Source organism: Aulostomus chinensis, chromosome 6, assembly GCF_037954235.1.
Source record: "Aulostomus chinensis isolate RoL2024-O1b breed Wild chromosome 6, RoL_Achi_v1.0, whole genome shotgun sequence".
In the NCBI taxonomy this organism is placed as follows: Eukaryota; Metazoa; Chordata; class Actinopteri; order Syngnathiformes; family Aulostomidae; genus Aulostomus; species Aulostomus chinensis.
In genome coordinates, this window is record NC_141325.1 from 21,577,484 (window position 1) to 21,603,882 (window position 26,399).

The window sequence follows — 26,399 nt, forward strand, 5'->3', positions numbered from 1 at the left end:
GGTTACACTCTGACATCCTGGACAGGTTGCCAGTCCATCACAGGGCCAACACATATAGTCAGACAACATTCCCACTCACAGCCATGCCTACGGTCAATTTTGAGTATCCAATTAGCCTCGTCCCCAAGTGCATGTCTTTGGACTGTGGGAGGAAGCCGTAGTACCCAGAAAGAACCCATGCAGGCACAGGAAGAACATGGAAACTCCAAACAGAAAGATCCCTTGCCCTAGCCAGGGCTTGAACCAGGAACCTTCATGCTGTGAGGCAACAATGCTAACCACTGCAGCACCGTGCAGCCTAAACAAAAAAAAGTAACAACAACAACAACAACAACAACAACAAAAACAATCCTCATTGTGACTGTGAACTCCTGGGGAGAAATACCTACAAAAACAGACAAATCATCTTTCTTTCACAATAGGAAAACTCTACCTGCTTATTGAGATGCAAGCAATTAAACCAGATTGGAGATTGGACTAGATATCGACAGATACTGGATATCCTAATCATTAATGAATTCATTTAAAAGTGGTGAGTACACAGCGATGAACCCTGCTCAAGACCAATCAGTGGGAATGGTCATATCATATTTTGCATATTTTGCCCAAAAACGTATCATCTGACATGTTGCTGACTTTTACCAGGAGTTATATGCTCCTGATAGCTATAGTGGAGATGACATTGATTCATTCATTTAAGATGTTAAAACGGACATCAGAGGTATTGATAAAGAATTTTAAATAATTTGTGAACAGAAGGTTAGTTTACAGGGGTTCAAAAGTGCATTGGCTCCCTTAAAGACAACAAATCTCCAGGTAGTGGAGGTCTGATAAATGAATTCTATAAAACATTTCTTAAGCAGCTTGCCTTATTTTTAGTCAGTGTTTTTGAATAAGAGGAGAATTACCACCAACTCTTCATCAAGGCCTCATTAAACCTCTTCCTAAACCAAAAAAAGCTAAATTAAGTATTGAGAATTGGAGACCAATTAGTTTATTAAATCCATCCATCCATCCATTTTCTTTCACTTATTCGTGTTAAGGGTCGCGGGGGGCTGAGCCTATCCCAGCGGCTACGGGCGAGAGGCGGGGTTCACCCTCGACAGGTCGCCAGTCCATCGCAGGGCCATTATATACAGACAGACAACCATTCACACTCACAGTCATACCTACGGTCAATTTAGAGTATCAATCAGCCTAGTCCTCAATTGCATGTCTTTGGACTGTGGGAAGAAGCCAGAGTACCCGGAGAGAACCCACGCAGGCACAGGGAGAACATGGAGACTCCACACAGAAAGATCCCGTGCTCGAGCCAGGAGTCGAACCTGAAACCTTCTTGCTGTGAGGCAACAGTGCTAACCACTGCACCACTGTGCCGCTTAGTTTATTAAATAATGATGCCAAATTGTTTGGTATGATTTTTACTAAAAAAGATTAAAACTAGGATTAGAAGACATTATTGATGTGGAACAATCAGGTTTTATGCCTGGGAGAAATATATATAACAACATATGCTTGGTTTTGGACATGATTGATTATAATGAATATATTTTCGATGATAATTTTATTTTATTTATCGATCTCTATAAGACATTCAATACGGTCGGACATCAATTTATGTTGAAAGCTATTCACAGCTTTGGGTTTGGAAATAGGTTTCTGAGAACTGTCAGTACTCTTTATATAGATTGCAATAGCTCTGTTGGACCGGCCCATGGCACTAGTCCAAGATTTAATATTAATCGAGGCATAAGACAAGGGTGCCCTCTAAGTCCCCTTTTATTTCTTCTTGTAACACAAATTATGGATGTGCACATAAAAAAAGATTCCTTTAAGGGCATTATAGCGGTAGACAGAGAATTTAAATTACCACAACTTGCAGACCACACAGCAAATTTTTTTATCTGATAAACATGAAGTTTCCAAAGCGGTCCAGTGTATGAATACCTCTTCTAAAGTATCTGATCTAGAAATTAATTTAAGTAAATAGGTGTTATTACCACTGAAGGAATGCGACATGTTGGAGATAAATGATATTCCTGTGAAGGATACACTCACATATTTGGGTGTTATCATTAATGACAATGAAAAATCTTGTAACACCTCAAGTGAAGAAGAAATGTAATATGTGGTTAATGAGGGATTTATCATTAAACAGCAGAGTCCAAAGCTTAGGGGATATCATGAGCGGTGTATCTGTCTCTGCCTTTGGGGATGCCTACAACAACTTATAAGAATTAGATAAGATTTTATTCAGGTTCATTTGGAGAATTAAATGTCATTATCAAAGAAAAGAGGTACTATGTAACGGGGGTCTGGAGGTCCAAAGTTTTGGAACGTTAAATAACAATTTTAAAATTATATTGCTGACTTAAGTTATTCATGAAGCATAATATTTGGAATACCTTCCCTAAATTTATTTTTAATTCAATTGGAGGACTTAATTTCCTGTTAAAATGTGATTGCAATCCTGATAAATTACTGTACCTGTAAAATTAGCAAATTTTCATAAACAAACTCTGCTAGCATGGAAATTAGTGTACAATCATAATTTTTTGGCAACAAACTATTACATTTGGAATAACAGGAGTATTCAGTATAAGAAAGAATTCATTTTACAACAAAAATTGGTTTAATGATGGTATCATTTTGGTCTCACAACTTTTGAAAACTGATGGTCAATTGTTAATTTTTGAAGAATTTGTATCTAAATTTGATATAGCAGTTAAACCAGAGGAAAATAATGTTGTTTACAATGCTATCCCTAGGAATGTATTGCAGCTCCTTTTTGGTTCTAGAACTGAAATGTACGCTCCAGTTTGCAATATTTTTTGGGGGAAATATTGATGTTACAAAACACAAATGTTCAAAAAAATGTATCAGAAATCTTTTGATCAATGAAAATTCTCGTTACAATGATATAAACTGGACAAAAATGTGGCTGATCGGGTATAAATTTTGTCTTCATAAGATTAAAGAGGTATCTTTCAAAACTACACGTAGAATATATCCAGCTAAAATAAACATTACAGAGATTTAAAATTGAAATCGAATCCTCTTGTAATTCTGTGGCTTGTGTGAAGAATCCTTTGAACATTTACTTTTTCATTGCTTGTACAGTCGAATATTCTGGTCCAATGTGGACTTTATGTGAATTTTATTAAAAGGAAAACATGAGGGTCATTACATCGGCAGAAAAGGTAATTTTTCTTTATTTTGAAGACAACCAAATCAAAAAGGACTTCATTTTATTTCTACAACTTGTTATAATTTTAGGTTAATTTCATATTCTTAAGAGGAAATGGTCTGACAGCAAACCAAACTTAACAGTTTTTTTTACAAGAACTTCATCAGTACAGCACCATCATAAATGGACTTAAAAACCCAAAAGCCTTAAAAACGAAGTTTATTTTGGAAAGGTTTTTTTTTTTTGGTTGGTGTTTTTTCATCTCTTTCTCTATTTTTTTCTGATTATTTGTCTGAAGTTATGATGTCTTTGTATTGCTTTACATTTCTACGTTGTTGTACCCCTGGTAAAACAGCTTTGTTCTGTGTATTTGTATTTGTTAATAGAAATTTTTAAAAAATCCACTGCGAGCTGTGGCGTCACCTGGAAGTAGTCCTGGTGGGCGGGATGACCGGGAACAAGATGGCGGAATACGAGGAATGTCGGGTAGGCGAAAAGAAAAACACACTGATTGTAACTTACTTTTCTTAATATTACACTGTGTAAAGATAACTTGTTGCAGCCCTGGTTTGATTGGATCAACGCTAGGGGTCTGCTTGCCAGGAGTGTGCATTTTTTACTGCAGTTCGTTAGCAGATATGGCTATTAGCTGTAATGCTAACAGTTTATTACTAGCAACTCTCTTAAAAGTCCCTTGTCAGCTCTTTGTTAGTAGCAAGATGAGGTGATACTAGTTTTCACTGTCATGAACAACGTCTAGTTGCATGGTTATTTTTTAAGTTCGCACTTTGTATGCTTAATGATGTTTTACGTATTATTATTGATTATCAGCATCCGCATCGATGTGTAGATCGTACATACCGAATTAGGAGCTACACAGTTAGGCTCGAGTCAACACAATCACGAGTTAATGTCAATATCGATTGTAATTACTGTCCAGATTTCTTGTACTTGACATCATAAGGGAATTTAAGCACAAAGCGTGTTAGAACAAAAACATTTAATTGTTGCTGCTGTAGATTTTTAGTGATATCATTAGAACATCTCACCTGTAACGCTTATCTGCTAAAGTCTGTGGGAATGTCTGCCTTAGAAATATAATTAAGTAATTTAATTTTCTACTCTACAGTTTGAATGTGTGTTTTTCAACATTCCTGTATTGTTCGTGAGTCACAGAAGATATGACAACTGTAAATCCCTCCCTCTGCTCTGGTTTCTCTTTTCCCTCCAGCTGCTGTAAACTAGTCAGTTTCATAAATTGTTTTATACTCCTGTATTTTTAAATACCTGCTAACACTACATGCTCTGTTTTGCAAGTTTAATAATTACACTTTTTTAACGTGTTTTCCAAATTCCCTTCTGATTTCCCTTGGAAAGTGTAGGGTTCAGGTCCTGGTTTACCTATATTTACCTCAGGCTTTAGCTTGTGGGGTGTGATTGTTTCCACCTTGTGTTTGCGTGCATGTGTGTGTGTATGTTTGTTTCCCCATGTGTAAGTGAGGGAGAGACAGAGAGAGATGTGCACTTATCTGTCAAGGTAAAATGTTGCTATAATGATGCCTACTGTAGCAGGAAGTACCACAGAGGTGATTTTTAATATGATGACAAGTTTTGATATGTGTCTGTGGACAGAGTGTGATACCATGGTAGTGGCACCTCAAAGTGCACTGTAACAATTAGTCCGTCTGAATTATCCAAAAGCTACTGATTACTTTGGTTTCAATTTTGGATTAGAACTAACAGCAAGAGGCAGCTGTTTTTAGCATGAAAAGCTACAGATTTCCACTAGTCATATTGCTAGATCAATGTACTCTTCACCCAAATATCAAATGGCATTAACTGACATATTCTTAATGTCATTTAAAGAGTACGTATTTACAGTAACAGGAAATAGAATGCATTCCTTTGGTTCATGATGTTTGTCTAGTTAGATGGTTCTTTTGACTGCTTTGCAAAGGTAAATGGACTGGTTTGATGTCAAAATTTGAAATTGTGAATTGACTCTACTTAAGCTAACAAAACTGCCAACCTTGGGATAGAGATCGACCGATATGGATTTTTCAGGGCCGATACGATACCGATTTTTTTTTTTTTTTTACCGATTACGATACCGATTATTAATAACCAAGCGACACCGATAGCCGATACGTATAACCGATATCTATTTGCAGTTAAAATGAAAATTTTGGTGTCAAAATTTACAGAAACACACCTGGGATTAGAATGAATACAGTATACTGTTTGTTTACACTGAAAAAAATGGCCTTAACTTTTTGTAAAATATCATGAACACATAATTAACATAATGACATAAACACATAATCTTAATTGAAATGCCTTTTAATTATATTAAAACAAAGTGCAGGGGCCTTCTGGCAGCATTTCTTAAAACTCACTCAAATGAATGAATAAATAAATAAAATAGCTCCCTGAATTTTTGAAAAAATCAACAAAATAAACTGAACTGTTCTCAAATTTTGGATTGAATTTATGCGACGGTAAATTTATTGATTGAAAAAACTCGACGTGTGCTCTCTGCTTGACTCATTGAAATGGCCCATCATTTCCCTGGACTTTATGAGTGACCAGCAAAAAGCCGAATATTTAACATCTATTCTGTGGGATCATTGTGTAGTGACAGCATGAGCACTGAGGGAGAGGCAACTATAAACAAACAAGGACACGTTAGCATGTGGAGTTAAACTTATAGGCCATAATCGCCTCGGGTGTTGTTTATTGACAAACCAGGAGCCGCCCCACGGGCTGAGACACATTAGGAGATTAATTATTCCCACAAAGTAATGATAACCGTAAGGGTCTCCTATTATTATTGTGCATCTGGCTCCAGCTCTAAAGCGGCCGGTCGTGTCAATTATAACGTAGCGGTGAGCCATCATTAAATAGCTTACCCCTCGTTGAAGTTGTGAAAAGTTTAATCTCAACAGACAAACTGCAAGTTTTCCTCCCTGATACTTGCTACAGCCTACCTATGTCATATTTTTATTTAATTAAGCAAGGGGCTTCAGGTCATCTTCACTCACATCTTTTTATCTTTTCATCTTTTTTTGTTTTTATTTGTCGTGAGTGATGCTAGTCCTGTCTTGCAAAGCCGTATGCTTGTTGTGACTAGACAAGTAGGTTGGTGAAATGTCGACTCTGGGCCTGCATGTTATCACTAATATTGATCAAGGCTGTGGTATTTTTAAAACTTCATCCTAAAGGGCTTTGAAACTTCGACTGACACTGCTTTACCTTTTCTGCTGGAGCAGCCACCGGAGCAGTCGTCTGTTTCTCCTCTGTGTCTGAGGCACTGAATGTAGAGGCTTCAGTGTTGATTGATTGGCTGTCACTGGCTCACTTGTGCCAAGTAGCCAATCAGTGAGGGATGTGGGCGGGACATTGTTACATAACCAAGAGAGTGATGACTTCAGGCAGAGACGGCTGCATCAGAGCGGAAGGAGCACATTTTAAAATACATAAATTAATTTTATCGGTTACCAGTGAAAAAAACGGCCGATTCCGATGATTGCAAAAATGCCGAATATCGGCCGATATTATCAGCCACGCCAATAATTGGTCGAGCCCTACCTTGGGAAAACATTTAACATCAAAACATTAGCCTTATTATGAATAACTTTCAGTTAAATAAATCCCCAAGAATATCTATTTAAATTCCCCCTTCAAAGATAGGTAGTTGAGATAAAGAAAGAAGGCTACATTTAAAAGTCTTTGAATGTCTAATCCTCGAAGAATGTCAACATATTGATAGGTGTGATCATATCAAAGAGACCTGAAGTCTCCATTTTCTGAACATTGGAATTTCTTTTCACAGGAGTCAAACCTGTAAAGACTTCATCCTGTTGACCAGGGAAGCAGCTGTGTGACGCAACATCAAAACGATCATGAATCTCCAGCAGCCACCACCCCCCATCCCCCCTGTCCATCCTGATGTCCAGATGAAGCCACTGCCCTTCTATGATGTACTGGATGTCCTAATCAAGCCTTCAAGCTTAGGTCTGTTATTTGTTCTGGGTTATAGGATAGTGCTGAATATAGGTTTTGCTATTATCAGGGTACAACAGCGTCTTGCATATTTGGAAAATGCAGAATTTTAGAAGTTATGTTTTTAGAATCAGTAATATGTGTGAATGTGAATACACTTTTTAGGTTTTTTTTGTAATATCTGAAATGGCGGTATTTTATAACGGATTTGGCTGATATCTTTAGATGTCAATATTATCTATATTAACCAAGTATAGCCCTATTCAGATGTAACTAGTATTACCTTGGGACCTCAGTTATTTGTAATGATCAGAGGATGTTTGTGACATTTATCCTATGCAAATCTGCCATGTCCATGATTTGTAAAGTACATTTTTCAGGCCAAATTACTTAACATATTTCGTCAAACTCATCTGCTAATAGTATTCCCATGTCAATGGGAATAGCATCTCACTAAAATGGCAAATTGTGTTTGATTTTTTTCATCCATTTGGGACATACTGTGCCAGAAAGCATGCTGTTATCCATGGCTTTTTGCTGTATTTTCCTTGAGGAAATCATCTGAAAACAACAGAGGAGTCATCTTGTATTCTCCCTTGTGGTTTTACACAAAGACGAGCTCCCCACTCTGTGACTGGAAATACCAGTGTGCATATGTGCAAAGTCTTAGGTACCATCATATGTGCATGGAGATGTCAGGTGCAGGGAAGAATCTTAGAGCTGAATATTTCTTTGTACTTTTAATTTACTTACAATAAAACTTGGGGGGGGGGGGGAGCAAAAGGTTATGGGAAGTCCACTGAATCCACTCCATGTGTCTGTGGTTCAGTTTAATCTCAGTGAAACATCCTTCAAAGAAGGACATGGACAAAGCAGCTGGAGGGGATTCCACAGGTTGAGTGATGTCAATAAATGCTAATGTTAAGGGAAATGTTGGATAAGAAACTTAACAATAACAGAGGGAAATGTACACAGTTATATTGCAGCAGACTTACGTCATCGTAAGGAATGATTGTTTGGATGATTTGGGATTGTTGGTACAGCTGGAAGCCCCTGTCCAGTTCTGGGTTTGTTGCTCTTTTCGCAGCAGAAGAAATGAGTTCAAGTTGATACCACACAGGGCCTTCTATATCCTGGGTGACAATGTCAGGTAATTGGAGTAAATAACAGACCTCTCTTATCCCTGGGAATGCACCTCACAAAACACGTCAAGGGACAGTTTCTAAACGATAAGTTAAAATGGGAGGTTTTTCTTTATTTACGAAACATTTAGGCAAATCCCGTAAACAATATATTTACTGCTTTGTTTTTTCATCACCTGTTGTTGAGTGACAATCAATTATAATGCAAAATTATAAGAATTTTTGAAATTAATTTCACTTAAGAACATTTCCACAATATTACCTTTACACAAAAATGTAGGTAAATAAACCCTAGTATTGCGAATCATTAAAGAAAGCTCTGATTGATTTTAGTTTTGCAAAAATTTGATGGAAAAGTGTATGACTGTTTTTTACATTATTGAAATATAATAAATGGTGTCATGCTTGGTTATCAAGAAAAATGCAATTACTGATGATTTTGAAATGTTTTTTCTCAATTCAACATAGAAATGTAAATACAACAAAGGTGCAATACTGTTTTAAAAATTCAAATGGCACTATTTTACGAAATAAGATAAAAGTAATTATTTTACTTTATAGCAGTTATTAGCGCATGCTGTTCTTTACTGACTCCTTGAGGCAAGAGTGTGCTATCTACCAGGAGACAAAACAGTGGAGATTTTGGTAATCTTTGTCCCAACCAATCTCCCAGTTTCGTTAATACTTCTTTCCAGAAAGGTAATACTACAGAACATTCCCAAAAGACATGTAAAAATGTACTATTTTCTCCCTAACACTCCCAACACCTTTTGTCTTCTACTAAGCTCATTCTAAAAATCTTCAAAAGTGTACAGTAGTATCTATGTATGTTTTTGTAATGGTTAAATTTGCTTCTAATATCCCTAGTGGCCCACCCAACCTTGGAAACTATTCTATGCCATTTCTCCTTATTTCACATCTAAATTTCTTTGCTATATTAGTCTAAGATGCTCATTATTCACATGTAATTCCATTGTCTTCGTCTTCCTCCGCTTATCCGGGTCCGGGTCGTGGGGGCAGCAGCCTCAGCAAGGAAGCCCAGACTGTCCTCACTGCAGCCACTTCAACCAGCTCTTCCGGGGGAATCCCGAGGTTTTCCCAGGCCAGCCGAGAGATATAATTCCTCCAGCGTGTCCTGGGTCGGCCCTGAGGCCTCCTGTCCTGTTGGACATGCCTGGAATACCTCCTGAGGGAGGCTTCCAGGAGGCATCCTCTCCAGATGCCTGAATCACCTCAACTGACTCCTCTCGACATGGAGGAGCAGTGGCTCTACTCTGAGTCCCTCCCGAATGACCAAGCTTCTCACCTTATCTCTAAGGGAGAGCCCAGCCACCCTGCAGAGGAAACTCATTTCGGCCACTTGTATTTGCAATCTTGTTCTGTCGGTCATTACCCAAAGCTCATAACCATAGGTTAGGCCTTTTTGGCTAAGCTCCCTCTTTACCACAACAGACCGGTTTAGCACCTGCATCACTGCGGATGCTGCCCCAATCTGCCTGTCAATCTCCTGCTCCATCCTACCCTCAGTCATGAACAAGATCCCGAGGTAGTAATTCCATTATATTTTTGTAAAATTTTGAAGGAGTATGCATTGTATTTGGTAAGTCAAAAAGATTTTATAACATATTAATTCCTCTATACTCCTGTTTAATGGGAACACACTTGGCACATTGCTCCTTAGTTTTTGATATTTCCAAAATTAACCCCTTCCCTCCAAATGAAATTGATCAACTAACTCCTGATATGACTTAAAAACTGTATCCTTACATAGATCATCAGTCACACATATACTGTTCCTCTGCCAAGGATCCCAACAAAATGAGTGTTTACCTACTGTATCACGTGGGTTATCCCATATGGAAGAATACCCCTGCTTGTATTGTGATTTCCCTATCAACCTATGTACCTCAGACCACAACCATTGACAGTTCTTCACAATGCGATTCTCCTCCCCCCTCTACCAACTTAATCTGAGAAAGCGCCTGTATGGGTTTACAGGGAGCCACCATGGCCATTTCTCTCTTTACTCAATTGGGTTGAGAGTCATAGTTAGCCCAATGCACAAGCATCTTACTCAATTCAAAAGATAAACTATATATTTATACATTTGGAAGGGCCAAGCCCCCATTTTCCCTAGTACATAGCTTTTTAATATTAATCCTTGGCTTTTTCCCATTCCACAAATAATCTTTAACCATTTGATTATATTGTTTTTATATACCAGTAGAATAATTACTGTCATCATCTTTGATACATAGTTAAATTGTGGTGCTATCACCATCTTAGTAGTATTGATTTTGCCCCACGGAGTGAGAATAAGTATCTTCCTTTTTACCAAATTTTTCATCTCTTGAAGTAATAGCAATCAATTTGTTTCTATTATATCAGACAGATCAGCAGTTAACTTTAACCCTAGGTATTTCATTCCCACTGGGATCCACCTGAATTGAAAATTAAGAGATCTGACTGAGAGCAAGATCCAGATCCAGGCCTCACCTCCAATTTCTGCCAATTAATTTTATATCCAGATTTTCGAGAAGAGGTCTCAATCTTATTTAGGGTTATGTAAATAGAATTAGCAGGGTCTGAAATAAGCAACAAAATATCATCTGTATACAAAAATAGTTGGTGTTCTGCCCCACCACCCCACACCCCTTTAATGTTCTAGAAACACGGTAAATAGAAGCAGAGTCAATGGATCTCCCTGTTTCTAGCCTCTCGTGAGGCCAAAGAGGGAAGACTACAAGCCATTAGTTAGAACAGATGCTTAAGGGGACAAGTACACTATCTTGATCCGTTTTATGTGACCCTCTCTGAATCAAAACACCCTCAATTTATAAAATAGGTAAGCGAGTTCTACTTTGTCATAAGCTTTTTCTGTGTCCAACGAGAATGCTGAAGTGGGCATATCCGCATCACGGCATGCCCACATAAGATGTAATAACCGCCTAAAACGATCGGATGAGGAATGCCCCTTAACAAAATCCACTTGGTCTGCATGCATTATGTTTGGCATAGATCCTTCTATTCTTGTAGCAAGCACTTTAGTAAGAATTTTGTCATTAATATCTATTAAACTTATGGGCCTATATTTCCATTGGTCAGTAGGGTCTCTGTCTTTCTTCAGGATCAAAGTAGTTAAAGCTTCATCAAACATATCTGGTAATTGCCCCATATCCAATGACTCTCTACACTTTTGTCAGTATGGGTGCCAATCAGTCAATATATTTCCTTTAATATTCCCCGGCAACCCTTAACAGATAAGTGGTAAAAGAAAGTGGATGAATAAATGGACATCCTAGCCAAGAGATGAGTGTCTGTGTCCTGCTGTGTTCCCTCGTTTATGACACCTGCTATAAAATGGACTGAATTGAAGTGTCACAAAACGAAATAAAAGATGCGATTTTTTTTTCTTTGCCTGGCTAATCTGATGCAGTCTGATCCCTTCATAATGCCTTGATTGGCCAAGCATACCAATCAATGACCATCTTCTTATACTTCTATGAGATGTATTACCATATTGTACAGAATTGTCAGCTCAAAATTGAGTTTGTGTCCTTCAAGACACAGAAAAAAAACACACACAAAGTAAAAAAAAAAAACATTATCCCAGGTAAAAATGCTTACTCTAGCTTGCTTAAAAAACAATGTGTAGAGTAAAAAGTGGTAGACAAATTTTATTAACAACAAGAATGCAATTTCTGCAATTAACATTTTTCTGAAGAGCAGTGTCTCTAATGACAATCAATGTTTGTGTTTTTAGGAGCAAGCACTGCACAGAGATACCACCAAGAAAAATATTTTATTTTTGCTTTGACACCACAGCAAGTTCGAGAAGTATGCATATCCAGGTAGTACTGTTTGTTAATTTCTAATTTTTTTACATTAAAAACAAGCCTATATTTGTGACGCAAAAGATAAGGTACATTCAAATGTTTACAGGGACTTTCTACCAGGTGGCAGAAGGGACTATATGGTTCAAATTCAACTGAGGTGAGAAAATATTTTCTGACTGTAACTGAAAGAGTTAGCAGAACAATCTCTTGTGATATACTCAAGAGTTGAGAAAATTCTATATCAATTCATCAATATTTTGATGAATTGATAATGTCATTCAATATTCTGATGAACCTGTTTCATCTCAGGTTTACTAAAACACTGGCTTCAGATCTGTTCTCTTGTCACAAATTAAGTAACTAAAGAGTAATGTGCTGTTATGGTATGTGTTATGCATTAGTAAATCTCTAATGTTTATGAATATTAAGTCTTTGAAGTGCTTGTGTGTTGTCAGGTTTTGCTTGTCAGAGACAAGTTGCCCTCAAGAAGATAATTACCCCAACAGTCTCTGTATAAAAGTCAATGGTAAACTTTTTCCTTTGCCGGTAAGTGTTTGATTTAAAAAAGTGTAAGTGAAAGTCCCCCCCCCCCCCCCCCCCCCCAAAAAAGCAAAGATTTTTTTAAAGCATTTCTTTTTTGAAGGGTTATGCCCCACCCCCCAAAAATGGTGTGGAACAGAAGAGACCAGGCAGACCTTTAAATATTACCTCACTGGTCCGCCTCTCATCTGCAGTACCCAATCAGATTTCAGTGACATGGGCACCTGAAATTGGAAAGGTCAGAACTTCACTCAGTTAATTAATTCCTGTTTTTCTCCCTAATGTCTTTGACTTGCAAGTTGAGTTGTGTTCCGTGATAATATTAGTGACTTGATCATAATGTTTTACAGACCTATTCCATGTCTGTGTACCTGGTGAGGCAGCTAACGTCTCCGCTGCTACTGCAAAGGCTGAGGATGAAGGGAATCAGAAACCCAGACCACTCCAGAGCACTAAGTAACTATACTGCACACTGCATGGACAACATTTGAGTGTTTCTCTTACAACTCATGCCTCAGTTTTTGATGCTGAAATAAGTTCGTTGTGCTGCTGCCTTTTGTTGCAATGGACTTTTGACAAATTTTGCAGCATGCAGTCACTTGTTCAACATCTGTTGCCGCAACCCAAACCAGTTCCAAACCACTGCTGAAACTACTCCTTTCTTAGAAACAAACTTCTTGCTCTCGTTAGCCATGTTGCTGCTATGTGTGCGCAGGAAACAAAGGGGAGGGGTTAGGGGGAAAGCTATGGAAGCTCCTGGGGGACGAAAGGTGCACCAGAGCAAGAGGAGTAAAAACTCGAATTTTTTATTTTTTAAATTGTCTGCAACAAAAAAACTTCAATTAATAGATGAAATCGATACATCGCCCAGGCCTAGTTGAAATGGACACATGAGTATGTTTACGCAAGAATCCAGGTTACCCAGGAAAATAAGGTTTCCTAATCAAGCTTCACATTAACACGCACTGTTCTAATGTGGTAACCTATAGTCTACATATACATTCAGCAAATCAGTAATAAGATTTCTCCACTATGCCAATTTACGATTCCAGTTTAAACACAGTTGTTTATCATACAATGTATATTTGCCCATCTCTGTTTTTTTTTTTTTAATTGGTGAAGGACTGCTTTATATAAGGGACTGGCTGATATGGGATTTTTGAGCCCATACCAATTTAAGGATTACAGATATATCCAATTTATATATTGCAATTTTGTGGTGGACTGAAAAAAGACCTTTTTCTTTGCTTGTTGTGTACCATTTTTGTACCAATGGGACTATATAAAGGTACTCAGAGTAAATTTCTTAAACACATAACTTAGTTTATTAAAAAATATTATACATTGTCATATATGACCATTTAAATAAAGACCCAAATAAAATAGTTAAATAAACAAGGGGGAGGAGTAGGAGAGCTCGCTGCTGGACCTACTATGTTACACCATTTTTAAATCACCATAGAAATTTTGATATTGGTACATATCAGAGAATATACACATGGAGATCATGTATGTGTGATATGCCCCTTATTGGTCTATATATTGGCTGACTGATCTATTGGTTGGGCCCTAATTTATATATTGCTTTTGGAGTCGAGTGACTGAACAAAATTCTTTATAGCACATTCATGCATACATTCATACACTGTTGTAGCTATGCGAACTTGCCAACACATTCACAACCATTCATTCATAAATGATGAAGGCAACAGAAGCAGGGGTTGAGCTAAAGAATCAACTATCTGCCCCTTGGACCAAAAAATAGATGTGTCAGCAGAAAACTCTTTACACATTCTTATATGACCAAAATGTTTCTAAGATTCAGCCTTAAACAAAAATAATTCTTTTGTTTTTTCAATCCTTCAATATTCATTGTAACAAATAAGTGTGATTGTAAATCCCTGATATATTTAATGACATTTGAAATAAGAGTTGAAATTTCATACCTTCACAACCCTACAACAACCTTATTTTGCAATACCTACTTCTTATTGTGTTGTGACATTGCCCATCACCCATCACCCATCCATCTGTCCATCCATTTTCTTCTGCTTATCGGTGGTCGAGTTGAGGGGCCACCAGCTTAGCAGAGAGGCCCAGACTTCCCTCTCGGCAACCTCAGCCCTAGAGATAGGAGAGCCCACCATAAAGTCCGCAGGTACAGCTTCCTCATTAGAAGATGTGACGTAGGATTGAGGGGGTCTTCAAAGTATTCCCTCCACTGAGCCACAACTTTCCAAGTCAAGGTCAGCAGCATGCCACCCGCACCATACACGGTGTTGATAGTTCCTCCTCCTGAGATGGCAAATGGTGGTCCAGAATCTTTTCAAAGCTGTCTGCAATTCTTCTCAATGGCCTTGCCAAACTCCTCCCATGTCTGAGTTTTGCTTCAGCAACCGCCAAAGCCGCGCACCGCTAGGCCTGCCGGTACCTGTCGGCTGTCTCTGGAGTCCCATGGGCCACAAAGGGCCAAATAGGACTCCCTCTTAGGCATGATGCATCCCTCACCGCCAGTGTCCTCCAGTAGGTTCTGGGACCACAACAGGCAATGACCACTTTACGGCCACAGCTCTGATCAGCCGCCTCTACAATAGAGGCACTGAACATGGCCTACTCGAACTCTGCCTCCCTCGGAACATGGTCAAAATTCCTGGCAATGGGAGTTGAAACTCCTTCTGATGGGAGACTTTGCCCAGCAGACCCTCACAATACGTTTTGGCCTGCCAGGCCTGGCCGGCGTCCTCCTTGACCATTGGAGCCAACTGACCGCCAGGTGGTGATCGGTTGATAGCTCCACCCCTCTCTTCACCCAAGTGTCCAAGACATATGGCCTCAAGTCTGACATGATCACAAAGTCAATCATTGAACTGTGGCCCAGGGTGTCCTAGTGTCAAGTGCACATGTGGGCACCCTTATGCTTGAACATAGTGTTTTTTGTGGACTATCTGTGATGAGCACAGAAGTCCACTAACAAAGCACCACTAAGTTTCAGATAAGGGGGCCATTCCTCCCAATCATGCTTCTCCAGGTCTCACTGTTGTCGACAACCTGAGCGTTGAAGTCCCCCAGCAGAACAAGGGAATCCCCAGGGGGAGCACTATTTGGTACTCCCTCGAGGGAATCCAAAAAAAAGTGTGTGTGGGGGGGTACTCTGAACTGCTATTTTGCACAAAAGCACAAACAAAAGTCAGGACCGTCCCCCCACCCAAATGTGGAGGTAGGCTACCCTCTCATCCACCGGGTTAAACTTTAATGTACTGGCACTGAGCCAAGCGGCAACAAGCATTGCCACCCCTGCCTGTCGCCTCCCACTTCTGGCAGAGCCAGAATTGAAGAGAGTCCAATCCCTTTCGAGAGGACTGGTTCCAGAGCCCTTGCTGTGTTTTGAGGTGAGTCCGACTACATCTAGCTGGAACTTCTCAACCGCACGCACTAGCTCAGACTCCTTCCCCACGGGAGAGGTCACATTCCACATACCCAGAGCCAGCTTCTACGGCAGAGGATCAGACCGCCAGGGTCTCTGCTCTCGGCTGCCACCCATTCCACATAGCACCTGAACCCTTTGGCCTCTCCTATCGATGAGCCAATTGGAGGGGGGACCCAAGTTGCCTCTTCGGGCTGTGCCTGGCTGGGACAACTGCTCACCGCTGAGCCCCGCCACCAGTTGTCCATCACAAATATGTCTAAAATATAAAGTTAGTTGAATGTTCAGTGGTGGAAAACAAAAGATATGGACTTGACTTTGTGTGGCTGGACTCCTATCTGCTTTCTGCAGGAGAAATTTAGCTGAGAAAGTCTGATTTCTCTAATGTCTTTCCTGATAAGAAAAAGTGGGCTTTCTGCATTCATAACATTAAGAAATCGAACTACCTGTCCTGGTTATGTGACGGTAAGATGATGATTCAGCATACCATAAGTGGGCTGGAGAAAGGGGAAAAGGGTGACTTATACATGTAGGTCAGGTTGGGTATGATAAGCATTCTACATTGAACAGTTGCTGAATTTGCAATGATGGATGGTTTCATATACAATATTTGGTTAAATGAGGATTCTCTTTCTTCTGTGTTTTAGTAAAAGAGAAGCTGACAGCAGATCCAGACAGTGAAGTTGCTACAACAAGCCTTCGTGTCTCACTCATGTGCCCGGTAAATGAAAACGGAAGCATCTGTATGTTTATGAATATGTAAATGTCTGACTTTGATTTTTAATCTCTGACAGTTTCAGTCACCACAATACATACAGACCATATTGCATTTCTGCATGTGCTTGTTGAACAGGTAGTATGGTTGCCTAAATGATTTTTGGCTTTTTACTTGTGAAGGTTTTACTTCAGTATCGAGTCTAGTTTTGCCCCACCCGAGTAGCAACAGCAAAGTCAAGAATTTGTGGCACAACTTGATGAGATTACTTCTTGGTAGGGGTGCAACGAAATAGTCAACTCACGAAATGCAAATATTGAATATTCTTTATTTTCTTCCTTTATATGCAGACATACAAGTATTGCTACATCAGTACAAAATTAAATGCTCTTTGCTTTGAAAAACAAAACATTTGTATTTTTCCCTTATTTAGACTACAAGCAAATGCAAATGTAAAATTTCAATAAAAAAGTGCTTTGTTGTTGTCAACAATGAGGACAACTACATTCTTGAATGAAAAGGAAAACAAATTTTAAATAATCCTCAGGGCTGCAGTCTAATCTAGATCTGTAATGTGTGACCTCAGTGAACTGTAGTATTTAACATTCAAAAGGTGCATATTCTTCTATCATGCTAGTAGTGCTCGGCGCAGTGTACGGTGTTGTGCACCAACATAGTTTGCACACAGTTTTGGTTTATCCACAATCGTCTCACCGTTGCCTTGTCTTTTACATGGGAAGCCAAAATAAGTCCACACAACCGATTTGTTTTATGAAGGAGCGTCCGCTACTTGTTTGACCTCGTCTTCCTCCATTTAGAAATAATTGTTTCTCTTCTTCTTCCTCTTCTTTCTGGCTTTGCTACAGAGTTCTTCTTCTTGTAATATGTATATACAGTAGGCGAGAGGGTCAAAAATCATCAGTGTTGGTGGTGCACAGCGCCGCTTCGCATTGTTGTTTTTTTACATTAATTTTTATTTTGTGAAATTTCATGACACCCTTACTTCTTGGTACTGAAAGTTGGCGCCAAACATTTTAACATGCTTTAGTACTTTGTAGTACTGAAGGGATTTGGTCATTTCCCCCCAAAAATAATGAATGTCCTGGTACTTTAGTTGGTCTGTGTGCAAGTGAGGAGGCTTTTTGTTTTTTTTTCCAAACTATCCCATTGATTTTTGCAAGCATTGCTTTAGCTTGACTGTACTTCTTAACAAAAATATCGAATTTTTGCACCTGGAAGACCAAACACCTGAATGGGACAAAATTAACTTCAACTTTGACATTTCATAGAATTTTGGAAGCAGTGGCATTTTTGAGTAACGTAACTGTGGTGGACCACCACTGCTGAATATAAATCTTAAAAATTGAGGTCAACAAAATTTGAAGTCCCAAATATTATTTCCCAGATTATTACAATTTTTGAAATGTAACTCTCTCATGAGAAATGAATGTGTTATGAAAATGTGCAATTAATATTTTCGTTCTTGTGCAAGAATGTAATTATTTATTCATGTATTTTGACTGACTTCAGTACTTTTAATCCTTCAGCTGGGTAAGATGCGTCTAACAGTGCCATGCCGGGCGGTGACCTGCTCTCACTTGCAGTGTTTCGATGCTGCCCTCTATCTGCAGATGAATGAGAAGAAACCCACTTGGATCTGTCCAGTCTGTGACAAAAAGGCTACATATGAGAGTCTTATCATTGATGGGTTTGTTCACTTTATTCAGCTTGTCACAAAAACCCTCTAGAGCATTCTAATCCTCCCTGCGTGCGTTGGAGTCTTTAACTCCAACCAAATAGAAAGGCAAAAGCACCTTTGCACCTTTACCTTGATTGTTCTTAGAGTGCCTGTGATCACATGGCCCTTTGTTACCAAGCTGGTAATTATATAGATTATGGTCCTTGAGCAAGACACCAAATTTTGAATTTGTCATGATGACTGTTTGGCATCTTGCATGCCAGCTTCCACCAGCCCTATCACTCCTATTCATGTTTTCTTTTTGTACAAGTCCAAATTTTAAAGGATGTGGTATAAATGTCACCTTGATTGTTCTGTATGGTGTGAAAAATTTAAATTGTTTTTCTTTTCATGCAGTTTATTCTTAGAGATCCTGAATGACTGCTCAGATGTGGATGAAATCAAGTTCCAAGAGGATGGAACCTGGTGTCCAATGAGAATAAAGAAAGAGGCCGTCAAGGTCCCCTCTCAATCAGTTCCAAAAATTGAGAGTGAGTATATCCTCGTGTTACATGAAAGGGCTTTGAATTTCTCTTGTATTATCAAGTACTGTGTGTGAATCATACCCTGGCTTGATGTCATTCCTCTGTGACACGTAGCTAAATTGCTTTCCAAAAACACCCCACTTTTTTCCTGGGTGACACCAGTATTGAGTCGTCTCAATCAGGATTGCTCCTCAAAATTTACATGAACAAGATCATCTGCAATGTTGACCTTTTAAAATGTAGATCTCTGGCAAAGGTGAAGTCCCCCTCCCTCAATAGATTACTGTCCATTATTTGGATTTTTGTTAGTTTTATGACAAATTATGCTGAATAAGAGTAAATTGTATTAGAAGAATACATGAGACCTGGGTCTGCATTTTAAAACAACACGACCAACTTGTTCAACCACCAGGAAAAACAGAAAACTGCAAGTTGAGTGAATGAATGAAGTTGTGGAACAACAGCTTTTATGTTTTCGTCTTAGAGTCAATGCAATGTGAATCCCAGTAACACAACATGGAAGTAAAAGCAGTGCTGTTTATTTAAACCTGACGAAAATATTTTGGTCCTAAAACAAACTAATACGTGTTCTCAATATTGTTCATGTTATTGTTAGGCATCATTTATCATTTGTTCACTGCCCTCTTTCCAGATGGAGTCACTGTCACTAGAGCACCAAATATCAATGGATGACACAGTTCCCCAAATGTTTGTGATTTTAGAAAACTGCTGAGCTTTGTTAGACAATGAAACAATACAACTGTTTTTACAGATTATATCTCCAATAGGACCCTGTGTGTGCCATTGACTGGGAGGTATTTTTAGGATGGCACATTGTTCGTTTCTGTCATTTCATGTGATTTGATGATGCACAAAACATTTATTTAACTGTTATCTTTCAGCTTCAGCTCCTTTGCGTCAGTCTTCAGTGGTTCCACATTCTGCTGAGCCCAGCACCACCAAAAAGGCTGATGTCATTGATTTGACTCTGGAAAGTTCATCCTCCGAGGAGGATGAGGATCCTCCACTGAAGAAACGATGTGTTTACATTCCCAAGGATCAGGATATGCATGCAAAGGGGTAAGTCTGAAACTGTTGAACTCCATCAATTTGAGTCACTTTGAACCATTTTAAGTTTTCTATTTGTCTGTATAGAGGAAAATCTCAGCTTTAAGTCAATACCATTTTTTTCCTTTTTGCCAAATGTTGTCTGCATTATGACATGTGAAAGTCCTCAAATGTTGATTTTGTGAAAAACAATTTTAAAGATTAAGATAGCATTTAGCCATATTTCACCTGTATTACAGCATAACAATCCAATGATATGACACAAAATAATGATTAAGAGGCATTTTATTCATATAAAAGTTGTCAGCTGTTGCTATAGTGACCCTAGCAACAGCCAGCTTCACAGAGCAGTGGTGGTCTGTCAAGACATAAACACAGCTCAAGTTTAGTGATTAACCAATCAGAACTTAGTATTTAAGAAAGCTGCGTTCTAAAATAAATACAAAAAAACTTATATCCACTTCAAAACTGTATTATCTCCTTCCTTTCTCCTCCTTCCTTCCTCTTTTGTGTTTAAATGTGTGCAGAATCATTTCATATGGGTGTCTGCAGCTTATTGATCAAACTTGGGGATCCACAACATTTAAAAAAATCCTCTGAATAATGACCTTGCTCTACATTATTGTAACTGTTGGTTAGTCATCCACCTCCATGTTTACATCATTCAACAGCAGAAATGTTTTCAGTGTGAAATGTTCACTTTCTTTCAGAGTGTTGACCTACCAGCCTTCCACTATGCGTGTGCCAACCGTTCAGGCCCTGGACCCATCATATCTGACATCCACACTCGCTGACTATGCAGTCCCCTTCCACCCATCAACTTTGGCTACCATCCCAACGGACATGCAGAGTAAGTCAGCTAGTTTTCTAAATTGCCCGTGAGTATTTTACCAGCTTTGTTGGATTGTAAATAATCCGATTATTCTCTGACATATAGGTCTGGATTTGTTCTCCTTAATTCAAGCAGATCCCCAGGTATGTTTGTATTTTTCTTTAGTGTTAAATTGGATTGTGGGGTTTTATTTTCTATTTTACAAGTCAAAAATAAGAACCACAACAACAGCACAGACAAGTCCACCAGTACTAATCAAATGTTGTACAGTCAATGTTATAGTAAAATGTTAATCTAGCGATATAAAAGATTTTTTTTTGTGGTGCAAGAAATGTTGACAATACAGCATCTCTGAAAGGACCCTGTTTAGTTTTGCTTCTGAATGTCCAATGTGAAGTGTCCTTCTCCTGTCTTTGCCTTTCTCTACTTAAAAGTTACATTGTGTGGGTTAGAGAAGACAAATGTGCCTATGCTCTGGCAAAAATACATATAAAAAATTGTGGACAGAATGTAACAGAATTTTTTTGTATACTGTCATGTTTCTAGAAATTGGCTCCCCACATCAGTTCATTGTTGACGTACTAAATGATTCTGATTTCCAGGACTTCATCCAAGTGCATCCTGTTTTTCTTGTTCGTCCTTTTCAGCATTACCGACCTCAAATGTTCTTGGACAACCTGACGAGCAGCATGCAAAGTGCAGCTTCAGCTAGCACCAGCTCAGCCCTTGTCTCCTCGTCCAGCGGTCACTATGAAGCGAGCAGTCACACAACCAGTTCTATCCACGAGACCCGGGTGATCACAGGGGGAGTTGGTGCTGGAGGAGGAACTGACAACAGTATAACAGATATTATTTCTCTAGACTGAGCCACATTTTGCCAGACCTTTCCTGGCCTGTTTCCTGTGGCCTTTTAGTTGGGATATGGAGTAACTGCCCAGTCGTATTTGACATTACCTAAATTGGTATACACTTGCACTTTGGTGGCATTTTCTCTATGAAAATGGTATCATTTGTAGGCATTTTTTCTCTTTTTGGGGGGGGGGGTGTTATCCTATCTACTGTTGTACGTTTGCTGAAGACAGCATACACTGAGGACATGCCAATTTCCAAATGTCCGTCATCATTAATTACCAACTCTCTAAAAGGAACATTTTAGGATTTGGTAAAATGTTCTAAATCGTTGTCATACCCTTAACACTAGATGAGCAGACAATAGGAAGTTATTTCAGATAGCGTTAATCTCTCGTCAGAAAAAAATGAGAAAATTACTTCGATGACAGCAACACGTTTCTTAAAATGTTCAAGTGGTCCTTTAGATCTCATAAATAACACATTGGAAGGAAGGAAGGCTACCAAATAAACTTTGAGCTCTTACATTGTTTCAGTGAGCAACGTTTAATGGCTCATGTGTTATCAAACTGTTACCTACTGAACATAAATCTTAGACATCTATCAAGCAATCAAGGCAACCCATTTGAGCCTTCATTACCATCCCGTTTGATTTAATCTTGTACTTCCTTGTGTTTTAACCTTGGTTTTCGATAATATTTCCCTTTATTTTAACCTTGATTTAGTTACAAGGGTTTCAGTAGTGGTTTAGCCAAAATTCCTTGATATTTTCTACCTTGGTTTAGCTTCAATATTTCTAAGTGGTGTAACTATTGACAAAGCCATGACTAAAACACAGAGGAACAAGTGAAGTTTAGCAAAAATTTGGTTACTTGTAGATTTATCTTACTATTTTTTATAATTCAAGTGTCACATCTTAATGTGAATATGAATTACATGGCCAGGCAAGTGAATGAATTGTTTGAAATTCTCTCCATTGGACTGATGAACAAACATGACTATGGAGTTCTGTCCTTTCACAATTAGTCAACAGCACTGTTTCTGTAGTAACCCTTTCATTAACAGAAATGGAAACACTGATGGCTGGTCAACAATTCTGACATTTTCATTGGTTGAAAATATCTGAACCATAGCTGTCAGTCAATGCCTTGATGGGGTTTGTCAGAGCAGTTTTCTTGTCATAGAGATGGAAATCGTTCCTTTGTTCTTTTCTAAATGTAGTCAGATCAATAATGATTTAAATCTGTGCTAGGAATAACATAGATGTTAATGTCATTCAGATTGTAAACTATTTCAGGTGCTCTTTGCCACTCAATATCCAACCTGGAGTTTTGTGTCCATGATTTGTTCATCAGGTTGTGGTTTTGCCTGGTTTAGTATAAAGTTGAATGCAAGAGGGAACAACCTGGCTTTGGCTAAAGGTTAAAAAAAGAAAAAGAAAAACACATGCTCATAAACAATTTCAAAAGCCGATTACTTAATGTTTCATTTTTTACACAATATAAAGACGATGAAAAAAATAAGAAAAACAGTTTATTTAAATTGTAATCCCTAAGCTAGTTGTTTCCCCTGCTGCCAGTTTGAATGCTAATCGAGGCTAACCCCACCATGACTTCTGAGCATCAAACTACTACCATACATACTATACTTGGCTATGAGGTTGATATTCCATTGTCACAGATGAAGTGCTATTTTTTTTAAAGTTGAACAATTCTTTTAAAAGTTCTCAAACTTTTAAAAGAATTGTTCAACTTTAAAAAAATAGCACTTAATCAGTGACAATTCTTTTAAAAGTTTGAGAACCCATGCACAGTGTTGCAATTGTCAAGCAGTTCATCTGATTTTATGTTAAAGGGTTTTGTTTACCTCTTCAGACCAGTAAATGTAAAAAGTATAAACCCTTCCTTTCAAAGTCTAGTTCAGGGGTGTCAAACTGATCCAGTTAAGGGCCGTGTGGCTGCAGGTTTTCATTCCAACTGAGCGAAAGCAACACCTGATTCTAGCTGTGTCAGAACAGCTCGTTTGTTGAATCAGGTGTTGCTTTTGCTTGATTGGAATGAAAACCTGCAGCCACACGGCCCTTAACTGGATCAGTTTGAGACCCCTGGTCTTGTTAATTCTCTGGAACTGTGACTTTTTTTTTTTTTTTTTTTTTTGCTTTCAATGCTTATGTTTTAAGATGATTAGAACTGAACATTTTACTCAACATCAACACATCAGCCTGCTTTCACAGGAAGAGGAAGGAACATGAAGAGCGATAAACAGGGCAGCTATTGTATCATACATGGTGGAGATTGCTTGCTCTTTATATGGACTCCCAGCCATCAGGAGCTCAATCTCAGGGACCTTTTTCTGGGCTTCAAAGACTTAAAAACACGGTTAGCCTTTACAACTCCAGTATAGGTGATTGTGTATAAGATGTATACATTTACTGTACAATGTTAATGCTCTTTTGTTTGCATCATGCAGATAAATGTTAACAGTTCAGCTCAGCTATCCAGGTTTGCTTACTTGTATGAACGAGTTTGCATAGAAAGGAAAGCAAAAAGATCTTATGGTATATGTCCCTGGAGATTGGATTTTTCAGTGCCAATGTCCCCTTTACTCTTGCAAATCTAGTGTTCAGTTAACTGTGTTTTGATAAGAGAATATTCCACATGAAAATTCACATTTTCCAACTCTTTGATAAGTAAAAATACCGTATGATCAACAGCACCATTAAATTTCTTTCCAAGTGTCCAGCAACCGTGAGGCGGCGTGGCTCGGAGGTAGCGTGGCCATCTTGCACCCAAAGGGTCGCTGGTTCGATCCTCACTTCCTCCGATGACCATGTCGAAGTATCCTTGAGCAAGATACTGAGCCCCAAATTGCTCCTAATGGCCCTGTCACTCCGGGGTGTACCCCGTCTCTTGCTCAATGTCAGCTGGGATAGCCCCCCCCCCCCCCGCTTCCCTTAACAGATTAGCGTTATAGAAAAATGATGGATGGATGTACAGCAACCTTGCCAGACCAAAATTGCATCAACAGCAGTAACGTGTGTTTGCACAGAGGGACTGATTGGACTTCTAATTGCAGTTTCAGGTCACTTTTTCAAATCTTGTAATGTTGATCCTTTTTTTTTTTTTTTAATTTATCCCTTGAAAATGTTAAGACTCGGAGAAGCTCTAAATTTTTCACTCCAAATTTACAGAGCTTATTAAAAAGTTGTCTGTGTTTTCCTGTGTCTGTAAAATTGCAGCATTTTTCAATTGTGGTACCATGTGGGTGTTTTTATTAAAGCTATTCAGTTTTTTTTCCTTTGTTTAAAATCTGTTGCTTTTGGAAATCATTCAGTTTCCTCACTAATAGTTGATGGTGCTTTAGTGCAGGCGGTTTTGACATTTTTTTTTTTTTCATGCTCCGGACATCCAAGTTCATTTTCTATAAGTTAGGTTATTATTACTCATTTGAATTGATTTTGCTGTCAAAATATCTGATCCTTTATCACTGATTGCACCTTTTTAAAATACAAAAAAACCTTTCACATGCTTTTAGATGGAAGGTGAAATCAGTATTCCTAATTTTGTTGAGGACCTCCTTGGGTCCCTGGGTCCCAATTTCAGAATCTGTTTCATTTTGTCAATTACTCTTGTAATTTGCTGAAGTCCAACATTAAAAGGCTAATCATAAATCTATTCATCTTACTTAATTTGTAAAAGTAAAAAAGTACAAAAGTAACTTAAATAATACAAAAACAAACTGGAGCAGGAATGATAACTCTGCTCCAGATAAGCATGAAATAAGGAAAATAAGATAGACAAGTTCAGATGGGAAACCATTATTAGCTTTTGTACCCTGTTTTTGAATTTCTCTTCAAGTTATCTCTTGATATAAAAATCCCTATTGTCCAAAATCACTTCAAATGGGGTCTGTGGCCTATTGCAAGTAACATTTGGGTTCTAGAACATCAAAATACTTGCTCTGATGTAGAAGACTGCAGCAGTTTCAAGTACTCAGCCTAAACTGTAATAAACTTGTGAATCATGACTATTGCTTTGAATAACATATTGTACATCATTACCAATTATGTAGTCATACTTAAACTTTTTTTTTCAAAGGTGTGCTTGTAATTAGATGCCTGGAAATGAATAGTTAAAGACATTTAGATAATAGTGGATATTCTTAAATTGAAAATTACACTTAATGGTTCAAATGTCTGATGTTGGACCACAGCAAAATAACTTCAATTTATTTGAATGAAAATATAAGATCAGAGGGTGAATATCCCTTATGTAATAAAAAATTTTAAATGGAGCTTTATAGCCCCAAAAGCTGGAGCCCCAAAATATAATGCTGCATTTATTTATACTCTTAGTTTACCAAGGATTTGAGAGTCAATGGTTGTACTCATCATTTAGGTGCGGATTACACTGCTTCACGGTTGTCAATGATATGGAGTAAAGATTCCCCCTCTCTTCCACTAGAGGGCAGTCCAACCTCAAATTTAACAGCAACTGTGAAACTGAACCATAATCTGCTGTCTAACAAACTTCCTCTAAATGTGTGCTTGAGGGATTTCCTAACCAGTCAACCTGTGGATAC

General features: G+C 38.4%; 1 protein-coding gene across 3 annotated transcripts; it reads left to right on the forward strand.

The window, feature by feature from the left end:
* Positions 1 to 3,494: 3,494 nt before the first annotated feature.
* Positions 3,495 to 23,813, forward strand: pias2 (protein inhibitor of activated STAT, 2). 3 transcript variants are annotated; one of them, XM_086207009.1, is made up of 14 exons: positions 3,495 to 3,673; positions 7,020 to 7,201; positions 12,095 to 12,182; positions 12,274 to 12,324; positions 12,623 to 12,713; positions 12,811 to 12,945; positions 13,058 to 13,163; positions 16,779 to 16,852; positions 18,394 to 18,554; positions 18,942 to 19,075; positions 19,972 to 20,149; positions 20,848 to 20,987; positions 21,075 to 21,112; positions 21,617 to 23,813. In XM_086207009.1, the coding sequence occupies exons 2-14, from the start codon at positions 7,090 to 7,092 to the stop codon at positions 21,833 to 21,835; spliced, it is 1,527 nt and encodes a 508-aa protein (XP_086063135.1). In that variant the 5' UTR covers positions 3,495 to 3,673; positions 7,020 to 7,089; the 3' UTR covers positions 21,836 to 23,813. The 3 variants fall into 3 exon arrangements, with proteins under 3 accessions (XP_086063135.1, XP_086063136.1, XP_086063137.1); XM_086207010.1 differs by lacking the exon at positions 3,495 to 3,673 and adding an exon at positions 8,277 to 8,339 and having other exon boundaries at positions 7,056 to 7,201; XM_086207011.1 differs by lacking the exon at positions 3,495 to 3,673 and adding an exon at positions 8,280 to 8,339 and having other exon boundaries at positions 7,087 to 7,201.
* Positions 23,814 to 26,399: the final 2,586 nt, after the last annotated feature.

Excerpts from the sequence above, each read along its gene's own strand:
- pias2 (XM_086207009.1), top strand. The coding sequence starts at position 7,090 with ATGAATCTCCAGCAGCCACCACCCCCCATCCCCCCTGTCCATCCTGAT. Across the intron at positions 12,714-12,810 it reads GTAAACTTTTTCCTTTGCCG|GGTTATGCCCCACCCCCCAA; the intron begins GTAAGTGTTTGA and ends TCTTTTTTGAAG. Across the intron at positions 13,164-16,778 it reads AGACCACTCCAGAGCACTAA|TAAAAGAGAAGCTGACAGCA; the intron begins GTAACTATACTG and ends TCTGTGTTTTAG.